Below are 12742 nucleotides of genomic sequence, written 5' to 3'. Positions count from 1 at the left end.
ATCGTGTAAAGTGGCTATAAGAATATTTCTCTCAAAAATACCAAGAAGTCTTTCATCACTTTGAGATAGGGTCCACGTTTCAGCTCCATATTATCAAAACCGGTCTTATTAAGGTCTTGTATATATTATTGAGCTTTACTGCACGTTTTATATTTTTATTTTTTAAATGTTTATGGAGACCGTGAACAGTTCTGTTTGCTATTGCTATGCATCTTTTTATTTCATCGCTTGTCGTGTTTATTGAGTTTACTAGCGATTCAAGATATGTGAATTCCTTGACTTGCTCAAAGGTGTCATTGTTAATTTGAATACTCTGTTGGATATTTTGAGAGTTTTTAGAAACCAACATATATTTGGTTTTTCCTCGTTTACCACAAGTCCTAATTCACTTGCCGCGTCCGCAAGCCTTGTAAAACACTGCACCATGTCTCTCATACTTCTGCCCACTATAACTATATCGTCAGCTAATGCGAGAATTTGCGTCGATCTATTAAAAATAGGTCCATTCATTCTAATATTTAATTGTCTGACTGCCTTTCCAAGGCAATATTAAAGAGGAGACACGCCAGCGCGTCTCCCTGTCTTAGACCATTATTAACGTCAAAGAACGTAGAGTTTTCTCCTTGAATTCTAACGCACGAGGTTACGTTTTGCATTGTTAATTATGTCAACTTAACTAACTTAGGTGGGATCCCAAAGTCTATCATTGCATTATATATTGCACTTCTTTTAACACTGTCATAGGCTGCTTTGAAGTCGACGAAGAGATGGTGGGTATCTATGTTATATTCTAGTGACTTTTCTAGAATCTGCCTATGTGCTTGAATTTGATGTATAGTTGACTTTCCAGCAGTAAATCCGCATTGGTATTGACCTACAATGTCCTTTGTAAAAAGTTAAAGTAATGCCTCTATAGTTCTTACAATCCAGTTTATCCCTTTTTTTATGCAACGGACATATTACTCCCTGTAGCCACTCTTCTGTTACCAATTCATTCTGTCATATAAGAACTATCAGTTTATGGATTGCTGCAAAAAGTTGATCACCACCTTTTTTAAACATTTCCGAACAGATTTCGTCGATTCCTGGAGCTTTATTGTCTCTGAGTTTTAGGGCATTTGACACTTCTTCTCTTGTTGGGTCTTCACTGTGTAGTTGATGATGTAGATTTTGTTGATTTCCTATGTTGTAACCTCCTTCAATATCGTTTATATTTAGATGTTCGCTGAAATGTTGTGCCCATCTGTTAAGAACTAAGTTTTTGTCATGTAGAATTTCACCGTTGATGCCTTACACGTTGTTTATGCCTTACACGTACGAAATTAGTCTGTTGACATCTTCACAAAGATCTTTTCAATCAGATTTTCTTGTGGTATGTTTGTAACTATCGGACTTGCTAATATTACGTTTTAATAAAATATAATCATTAACACTTGACTAATAAACATTATTAACTCGCGTTTTCTTCCATTAAATGGCACTACAGCCTAGTCAGGACTCATTCCTGCTCTTATCATTCCCTGAATTATCAATCTTAGCATTTCATATCGCTGTCCCATCACTAAGTGTCCCAGATATTGTAACTTTCTTATTTTTATTGCGTTTATTATTTCGTACCTATACGTTGCCCATTTCTCGCAATACTTCCGCGTTCGTTTTTTTCTGTGTCCATGCCATTTTAAGCCTCCTTCTGTAACACCACATTTCAAATGACTGTATACAGCTTTTATGTGTTCTTGCAGATAATTATCAGATAGTTTTATTTCGTGGCAAAGTCTGTTATAATAAATTCAAATTTTTGCTATTGGTTTTAAATTTTTTGTTAATTTTCTTAACAGCGCTTAAACCAAGACAAGCATAACTTTCATTTTATTTTACTATTGTATTAATTTAACTTTAAGTGGAATTTTGATTAATATCCACAGTACAAAGTAACTACTGAATTTACTTTTCAGTTGGGACTTAATTCAGAGTAGGTATAGTTTTACATAAAATTATCAAATATTTGTAAAAGATATAAATTTAAGTATGAACTGAATTAAAATACTACTCTAGTTAGTGTAATAATACTATCACATTGCGTTTGGTTTTGTAGTGACTCAGATAATAAATGAACGTTTAACCGAGGTATTAAGAGTTATAAAATTTAAAAATTGCGAATACCTAAAAGATAGTACTATTTACATAAGAATTAGTTTGAAGATTTCTTTTTATGTAAGACACATGTAAAATCAAGAGCTAATTGAAAATATTTGCCGATATTAGTAATGAATTATTTTTAACAAAAGAATACATTCGGGCATTAAACGTTTTGTAATAATTTTGTACCATTCAAATGCATTTGTAATAATGCCATCTAATAAGAACTAGTCTAGTCTTATTCATTCTTATTAAATGTTTATATTTTTTACATTAATGTACAGATTTTTTGCTCCTTTTGTACCATCTTAAAACGTCGAACAGATTACATTGATATTTATATTTCATTAAAAATAAATAATACAAGTACACATTTATAGTTTGCGTTAAGTATTGTTCAAAAACTCAAGAGGCCAATCAATGTTACTACTTCAAGACAAGATTGTCCACTCATTGATTTCTTAATTATTGTTCATTACATTACACCTCATCTCGAATATATACAAAAAGGCAACAATATCTGTCAAACTTATGGAATAACATGAGCCTATTAAAATAAACCCAGAAGTCGGAGAATCCAAAGCAATCGAAGAACCATTTAAAAGGCTAAACTGGAACAACTTGGTAATAACATAAACCTACCTAAACCACTTGGTATATACTGCAAAAATTATACTTGCATCCAGTAAAAAACAAGAAATTTATAAAATGGTTATACAGCATGAAACATAGCGTGAATACAGCAGTTATGAAACCAAAATACATGGTTATACATGTACATAACAGCAAATCTACTAAGATGTAAATCAGAGTTGAAGGGTCAGATAATTAGGGCTTACAATACCGGGATTCCGGGATCCTGAATACCGGAATCCAGGACGATTTTGTCCGGTATTCGATACCGGTATTTATAATAAAAATACCGGTATTTCGGTATTAGCTTAATTTATAAAAAAATGAATTGATGCACAATAAACTTTCTTCTAAGATATTTTTTGCTATTACAAGAAATTATGCTTGAAGATAAACAATCAATATTATTGTAAAAAATATTTATTAAACACGTTCATTACATATACAAGTCAAGTATAAGCGCTTTCTAAAAGCGTGAATGTCGTTAATTTCAGGCGAAGGGTTATATCAGTTTCTACAACCAAATTATTAAAATCTCGTCTATACAAATACATAAAATGAGTTATATAAAAATTCTTAAATTTTTAAAATTAGACTACTTTATTTTATAAATAAGCCGTAAGATAATCACAATTGTTTTTACATTTTTAGATCTATTTTTCATTTTTTTGTGTATTGTGGTGTATAAATTAGGCTCACTTATTTTCTGAATTATTTACAATAATTGAAAATATATATCAGTCTAAACACAGAGTAATCTATATTGAATATACGTCCCAGTAAGTTAATCTTGGTATCAATATATTTTAAAGTTAAATTAATTTAAAAATAGCAAATTTCATAAGTAAAAGTACTATATGCAAAATTTATCCTAGAATCAAATACATAGTTTTTCTATTTGCACCTTTTTTGTATCTATCTATTCCTACTCTCTATACTCTATGTAATATTATCAACAACATCTTCTCATTTGAAAACAAAATTTAATAGGTTTCATATATAGTGCTTTTCATCGATTGTCATTTGTCTCGAGCTTCTGTCATATGTTGTATAATCTGTGTATAATATTAATATACACGGATTATATGACATATGACAGAAGCTCGAAACAAATGACTGTGAATGAAAAGTCCTATTATTTAATGACAAGTCGATATACCAACTGTGGATAGTATAAATATAACGTGTATATTTTTTATTCGTAATACCGGTTTTAATACCGGGATCCCGGTATTTGAAATTTTAAAAACCAAATACCGGTATTGAGATTTTGGCTCGGTATTGTAAGCCCTACAGATAATAGAACAAGTGATGAAGTTTAAATATTTGACATCACACTATCTAGCTACAGAAACCTCGAAACAGGAGTGGAAGGTCAAGTAAATAGAGCAAACAGAGCCGCAGGTTGCCTGAATTAAACAATATGGAAAAATGAAAATATCGGGAAAGAAATGAAAGGCAGAATTTACAAAACAATCATCACACCACTAGTGACAGATGCAGCAGAAACACGACCCGACACAGAGGCGACAAGAAGAATGGTAGAAACAGAAGAGATGAAAATCCTTAGAAAAATGCTATGACATTATAGGACAGCGCTAGAAATACAGCTATATGACGGTGATGCAAGGTGGATAACATCAATGACTGGGTAAGACAGACGAGTAGAATGAAACGATCATATTAAGCCGAATGACAACAAATAGAGTAGTAAAGACGGTTCACCAATAGGAAGACGATCAGTGGGAAGACCACGAAAACGAAGGAATGACAACTTACTAGAAGCACATTGAAAATCAGACGAACTCATATCTACACAAAAAGAAGAATATCAAGAGAAAACGAGTCGATAATAGGGGGAGTCGAACAGGTACTGCGATAAAACTAAAACCATTACAAACCAAGAAGACCTTAAAATCTTAGTAAAACAAACGGAAAAACTAAATACAAGGAGAATATTTATACATATACTAAAAAAATACGCCTAGAGCAAGTCATTGAAAACAACAGAGGCTTAAAATGTCTCAAGACTAACACTGGGTGTTCAAAAATTTATAAAAATTAAGGACAACCATAATAAAGAAGAGAAGGACCAAGATAAAATAACAAAAAATAGTCGAAGACTTCTACAAAACTGGCAACCACTTCAGATTCGCTGACGACATCGTGATAGTAGCGAGCACATTCGAAGAACTACCAATTATGATGGAGGAACTCGCAGGCAGCTCCCAATACGTCGGACTAAAGATGAATATGACAAAAACAAAAACAACGACAAACATAGATGACTTCAGACGTGTAACTATAAATGACAGTGAGATAGAACAAGTCGATGAAAATATCTACCTTTAGTATAACTAGACCCAAACCCAGACATCCAAAGTGAAAGTTATCCTCCAACACCAAATTGTTCTATATGGTCCACATAATGTTCAGAAAAAAGTCACACCATTTTGAGCGTCGGGTTTGGGGGGGAGAGGGGGGAGAAATCTGCAAATTCGTAGTTTTTTTACGTTTTTCGTCAATATTTCTAAAACTTTGCGGTTTACCATGAACAACCTTCTATATAAAAATGTTCTACATTAAATTTGAAATAAAAAAGATAATATTATAATAGTCTCTCGTTTTATACTACCACTCACGTGGCTTTAGGAGTATAGTAGGGTAGTCTGCTATATCTAGGGCCTCCGGTATACAAGTTTTCCTCCAACCCCCAATTGTTCTATATGCTCCACATATTGTTCAGTAAAAAGTTACACCATTTTGAGGGTCCGGTTTTGGGGGGAGATGGGGGAGAAGTCGGTAAATTAGTAGTTTTTTCAAGTTTTTCGTCAATATTTCTAAAACTATGCTTTAGCGTAAAAAATGTTCTATACAAAAAGGTTATACATAAAATTTAAAACAAAAAAGGTCCGATACATAATTGTTATAAAATCAACGGTTTCAGAGTTACGGTGGGTGAAAAGTGGAGGTTTTCGATACTTTTTATATTTTTTGGGCAATTTTATTAGTGATGAAAGAAATTTTCTTTAACAGGATTGTGTTTTGTAAATAAGATTTGCTATTTCAGTGGCCGATGGTAGGTTAGTGATAAGCTCTTGGAGAAACGTCAACCTCACCACCCAAAATCATCATCAATTGCCCAAAAAATATAAAAAGTATCTAAAACCTCCACTTTTCACCCTCCGTAACTCTGGAACCGTTGATTTTATAACAATTATGTATCGGACCTTTTTTTTAATTGTATGTAGAACATTGTTTACGCTAAAGTAAAGTTTTAGAAATATTGACGAAAAATATAAAAAAAACTACTAATTTATCGACTTCTCCTCCATCTCCCCCCAAACCGGACGCTCAAAATGGTGTAACTTTTTACTGAACAATATGTGGACCGGGGGCTGGCAACGTTGCGCTGAGTGTGTGAATATTAATTGTATTTTGCTCCTGCATTAAACCCGTTTTTCGCGAAATGCAGAGTAAATCAATTACAGCAAACGCATAAAGTGTGAAGTTAAGTGAGTAATCTTCGCGCTGAACGAAAAATAATAGACTAAATATTGAAATTGTGCTCCAAATTGGCAAAAATCAAAGGTAAGCGTAACACATAAACAAATAAAACGTCATCGATATTACGATATTCGAAGTGGATTCTTGTTTGATTGGAACGCGGTGTTGCCAAGTCGACAGGGAAGTCCTGTAAGTAGGGAGGAGCGAAATAGTATATACTGCTCAATATAATCTTATCAAAAAAAAAAGTAAGACGCTACACTGAGAAAGGTTAAGTTTCCGCGGAGATAGTCCGAACGAGACCTTTATCGCAGTAAAACGAACCAGTTGTAATGAGCAGAGAAGATAAAAAATACGAAGAGCTATTATTTCGAACAGAAAGTGACGGTACCACGACAGACGAAAACGACAAGAAGAGAAAAGAGGAAGAATTGGAACGGGCTTTTAACAAAAGTCTAAAAATAAGCAGATCTCCCTCCTACAGAAAGGAGAAAATGGAGGAGAATATACAAAAAATTATGGAAATGATGGCAGGAGTAAGTCTAAAAATCGAGGAACAATCAAGAGAACTTAGCGAGATGCGTAGAGAGCAGAAAGAATATAGAGATGAAATAAGAGAGCTACGCCAGGAGAATGTAACATTAAGAGAAGAAAACACGAAACTAAAACAGGCAGTTTATCAAATAGAAGAACGGCTTGAAAGTTTAGAAAATCAAAAAAGGCGGAAAAATATAATTATACAGGGATTGAACATAGATACAAATGGGCCAGATATCCTAAAACATGCAATGAAAAATTTTATGCAGACAGAATTAGAAGTAGATGTACAAATAGAGAAGGCTCTGAAGTTAGGAGAAAAAATTTGTCTGGTTGAGCTTGAAAAGGAAGAAGATAAAAGAAAAATCATGCGAAACAAAACCAAATTGAGAAATCGAGAAGAAGGTCTAGTTTATATCAACGATGACCTATCAAAGAACGACAGAATTGTACAGAAACGTGTCAGACAAAAAGCGCAAGAGCTAAGAAAGGAAGGGAGAAAAGTGAAAGTAGAGTATAAGAAAATATATGCCGATCATGAAATATGGCGCTGGGATGGAATGAACCAAACGTTGGTGGTAGAGACCAAAGCAAAAAACTAAGCAATAGCAATGAAAGGAAACAAATGACGACGAAAAATGCAAAGAATAGGATTACGAACTATGGAAATAAAACAAATCAAGACAGCAATAAAAAAGAAAAGACGAAAAATGACAAGATACAGTTTGCAACAGAGATAAATAAGACGGAAACGACGCAGGCAATGGACAAGGCAATAAGTAAAGATAACAAAAAGAAAACTAAAGTCAACTTGGGTACATGGAATGTAAGAGGCACATACGAAACAGGAAAACTCAAAGAATTAATTAGAGAAATTAAAAGATATAATGTAGAAATAATAGCTTTACAAGAGACAAAACAATTGGAAACAGAAATAGTAGAAATAGAAGACGTGGTATTTTTTAAAAGCGGGGGAGAAACCAGAAGGTTAGGAACAGGTTTTATAATACAGCGAAAATGGAAGGAAAGAGTAATGGCATTCCAACCAATATCAGATAGACTATGCACAATAAGATTAAAAGGGGACAAACGAAACATAAGTATAATAAATGTACACGCACCGATTGAAGATGCCACAGAAGAAGAAAAAGATGAATTCTACGAGCAATTGGAAAGAGAATATGATAAATTACCAGGGTTTGACATCAAAATAATAATGGGAGACTGCAACGCCAAAGTAGGAAGAGAGAATATATACGAACACATAATAGGGAAATATAGTAAGCATGAGGTGTCGAACGATAATGGCCAAAGAATAATAGGCTTTGCAACAGAAAGGCAAATGGTGATACGAAGCACACAATTACGCCGAAAAGATATATATAAAGGAACGTGGATTTCCCCTGATAAGAAGACAGTAAATCAGATAGACCATATTTTAATAGAGAAGAAGCATGCAAACAATGTAATAAATGTAAAGAGCATGAGAGGAGCGGACTGTAACTCTGACCACTACCTGGTGAGATCAGAATATAAAATCGAGCATAACATAAAGCGAAACAATAAAACAACAGAAAAAATTGGAAAACAATTTAACATAGGACTACTAAAAGATAACAACACACAGAAGAAGTATGAACAGGGAATAACCAACAGACTAATCAGGGAACAAGAAACGTCAAGCCCAGACAAACAATGGCAAAATATCAAAGAAGCAATCTTGGACACAAGTAAAGCAATCCTAGCGAAAACCAAAAGAAAACACAAAACAAAAGATTGGTATGATGAAGAATGTCAAGAAGTAGCAGAAGCAATAAGAAAAGTAAGACTCAAAAATCTCACAAATGACGAAGAAAGCACTAGAGAAGAATACAGAGAATTGAGAAAAATCATGAAAAGAAAATGTAGAAGCAAAAAGAGAAAATACAACGAGAACAAACTGAAAGAAATAGAAGAAAAATTTCAAAAAAAAAGAAATAAGATCATTCTACCAGGAAGCAAAAAAAATGGAAAGAGGATATCAAAAAAACAACCCATATATGAGAGATGATAAAGGGATGTTGCTAAATGAGCCTGAAAAAATAATGGAAAACTGGCAAAACTATTTCACAGAACTGCTAAATAAGAGCGAAGTACAAAAGGAAACAAACCATGAAATTGAAGATGATCAGATAGCAATAGAAATACCCACAGAACAAGAAATAAAGAACGAAATAAAGAGCTTGAAAAATAACAAAAGCCCAGGAATAACAGAAATATCGGCCGAAATGATAAAATCAGGAGGGAAAAGACTACAGAAAGAGATATATGACCTGATAAAAAGAATATGGGAAGTAGAAAAAATGCCAGAAGAGTGGACCATAGCAAGAATATGCCCTATACATAAAAAAGGTGATAGAATGCGATGCGAAAACTACAGAGGCATCGCACTATTAGAAATAGTTTACAAAATCTTGGCACAAAGTATAAGAAAAAGGCTAAGTCATTATTCGGAAAAAATACTGGGGGAATACCAGGCAGGTTTTAGAAACAACAGATCAACGACTGACCAAATATTTGCCTTAAAAGAAATACAGACTACCTGTTACGAACATAAAACAGTACTATATGCTTTGTTCATAGACTTTAAGCAAGCTTACGACACAGTAAATAGACAGCAGATGTACGAACTGATGAAAGAATTGGGGATACCAAGTAAAATTGTCAGGATGATAAAGATGACGATGGAAAACACAACAAACGAAATAGCTTGGAAAGGGTATACATCCAAAAAGTTTGAAACCAAGGAAGGATTACGACAAGGAGACCCACTATCAACAATGGCATTCAATCTAACATTGGAAGGAATAATCAGGAAAAGCAGAATAAACATGCAAGAAACGATATTTAAAAACGGCCACCAATGCATAGCATTTGCAGATGATCTGACGCTATTAGCAACAAGCAAAAAAGAACTACTAAAGTTAATGAAAAACATAATAACAGAAGCCAAAAAATTCGGACTTAAAATAAATGAAGAAAAGACAAAATATATGATAATGGGAGAGATCCAAAAAGAAAAAGAGAATAACATCATAGTACAAATAGATGGAGAAAAAACATACTCGTTTAAAAGAGCCAAAGAAATTATTTACCTGGGAGCCAAAATAGATGAAAATGGTCATGAAGAAGGGGAGATAAAGGCAAGAATAGCTAAAGGAAATAAAAAATATGGAGCATTACGCACATTATTGAAATCCAAATACGTATCAAGAAAAACAAAAATAAGAATTTATAAGACTGTTATCAGACCTACAGTAACATACGCAAGCGAAACATGGGTGCTCAAAAAGTCAGAAACAGACCTGTTAGAAAGATGGGAGAGAAAAATGCAAAGAGCAATATATGGAGGTGTGAAAATAGAAGGTCAGTGGAGAAGAAGAACCAATAAAGAATTGGAAGAACTATATCAAGAGCCAACGATTACGACGACGATCAAAGCACAGAGAATACGATACTTAAGGCACATAGAGAGAATGGGAAGTAAACGAATGCCAAAAATGGTACTTTCACGAAGACCAATACAAAAGAGGAGGAAAGGCAGGCCAAGGAAAAGATGGAAGGACAGTGTATATGAAGACTTGAAGAAAAGTAACATTGAGAGATGGAAAGAACTAGCATTGGACAGAAGGAGATGGAGAGAGGTTGTGAAGGAGTGTATAAAAAGACTGAAGTGTATTTAAATAAAATTTATAAGTTATGTAAGTTATATTAAGTTATTTACTATATTATTTATGTAATCAGAAATGTAAACATTTTAGCCCTAGGCCTACAAGGCCTGTTGCGCTTAATAAATAAATATGTGGACCATATAGAACAATTTGGTGTAGGAGGAAAACTTTTACTTTGGATGTCTGGGTTAGGCCTTTTTTTGATCAATTGTATCATACTACTTGGCCAAATTCTGAAACTTGGCAAAGAAAACGAAAGCGCGGAAATCACTAGAAGAGCAAGACTGGCTGGGGCAGAATTTGGTAAAGTTAGATGGATACTTAAGAACCGTAAAATACCTCAATACTTGAGGAGCAGAGTGTTCAAGCGATGCATTCTTTCTATCATGATATAAATATGGATGTCAAACATGGACTCTAACCCAGGCCAATATGAATAAACTAGCCACAGCAGAAAGGACAATGGAAAGACCAATGATAGGTATACGACTATCAGATAAAAAGAGGTACGACTGGGTAAGGTCAAAAACTGTGTCGAGGATCTCACAACAAACATTGCCAAACTCAGATTGAGCTTTAATAAAGCAGGAAGCAAGGTTTAGATATCTGGGAATAGATATAACCAGTTACGGAGACGTTGAAGAGGAAGTACGACAACAAAGCTTAAAAGCAAGTAAAGCGGCAGGGATCCCTTAATGTCCTTAATGTATAATAATTAATTATACCTATATTGATATACACGGCGGAGACAAGACCTGACACATTTAAAACGAGACGACTACTAGAAACAACAGAGATGAAAATACTCCGACGAATAACAGGGAAAAGTTTGTTGGATAAGGAGAGAAGCGAAAACATAAGAAGATCATGCAATGTAGAAGACATAAAATGGATGGGTGACAAAACGGAAACAGGAGTGGAACGAACACATTAGTAGAATGGCACAGGATAGGATAGTACGAATAGCACGAAATAAGTCACCAAATGGACCAAGAAGTATTGGCAGACCAAGAAAAAGATGGTGTGATAACTTAAATAATTTAGGAGGCTAATATTGAAGAAGAAACAGGCTTTAAAGCCTACATACAAGAAGGAAGAAGAAGCAGATTGAGCTTTGCAGGCCACACTGTCAGACAAATAGACCAACGTTGGAATGCCACAATACAATATTGGAAACCTTACGAAGGGAGACGACCAAGAGGAAGACGATGGGTAGATGACAAAAACAATAGGTGGAACAAATTGGAAGTATGTTGTTCAAGCTCGGTCAATAGTAAGAGGAAGAAGAAAAAAAAATACACATACAGCCAGTATCTAAAAACAAGGGTCTTTAATTGGGTATTCACTACCAGTACTCACATAAGACTCAATCTCAAACAAGCAAGCTCTCATACAAACAGATTAGTTTGTTGATTAAAGAAAACAGAAAAGGTCAAATTAAAATTTAAAACAATGTGAAATTTATCTAATATTCAGCTGTCAATGTCACATCATAACCAAAAGTTCACTTCCTGTATAAGTGTAGACACCAGTAGACACTGATTGCTAAAGCAAGACAATAAGTGTCTACACCAAAGTTAACTGGATAAATTGTCAAGGACATAGCCCAAAAAAGAAGAAAGTAAATAACTATTAAAGGTAAAATACCTAACCTTAGCCATAACCTTTAAAAGCGAATGAGTAAAAAAATACAAAAAGGAACAACTCAACGGTTCTTATTTATAGCAGATGCATAATAAAACAGTAAAGAAAGCAACAATATAATTTAAATTGTTAATGATAAGCATGCAGAACACCATTCAAGACATGAACGATTAAGTACGAAATTTCTCAGACCAATGTCATAGTTATATTACTACATACGATTTCTGATTGTATTTGACATTTATGAGTAAGACATCTATAAAAGAAACTTCAAAGAGTTACTATGTTTGCAAAAAATAAAAAGCCTCAAAAAAATATAAAAGTAATGGTACTCACTTGGTGGTTGTACTCTATCCATGGTGTCGAACTTATCAATTTGAACCATATTATATATTTCCCAAAAAAATACTAAAAGTCTTCTCTTCTCTTTTCTTGTTTTGATTTTCTGTAAACTGTGGATTTCTTTTTGCTCCGGAAACACACTGATTGGCACTTACTTCAACATGGTGGCTCCTGACGTTTTCGGAGAGTGAGTTATCAACAACTGGAGAATAATTTTTAAGATCAACAAC

General features: G+C 33.8%; 1 protein-coding gene across 1 annotated transcript in view; it reads right to left on the bottom strand.

Annotated features, from left to right (window-relative positions):
• LOC126882015 (putative inorganic phosphate cotransporter) overlaps positions 1-12742 on the bottom strand; it is a 177266-nt gene that overhangs the window by 68511 nt on the left and 96013 nt on the right. Inside the window, exon 2 of the mRNA XM_050646785.1 lies at positions 12507-12714. Within this exon, the coding sequence (XP_050502742.1) occupies positions 12507-12555 (49 nt within the window). The 5' untranslated portion in view covers positions 12556-12714. The remainder of the gene's footprint in view (positions 1-12506; positions 12715-12742) is intronic.

The sequence above is a fragment of the Diabrotica virgifera genome, chromosome 3 (assembly GCF_917563875.1).
Source record: "Diabrotica virgifera virgifera chromosome 3, PGI_DIABVI_V3a".
NCBI classification, from domain to species: Eukaryota; Metazoa; Arthropoda; class Insecta; order Coleoptera; family Chrysomelidae; genus Diabrotica; species Diabrotica virgifera.
The sequence above is the reverse complement of the archived record's forward strand: the minus strand, read 5'-3'. Positions and strand labels throughout refer to the sequence as shown.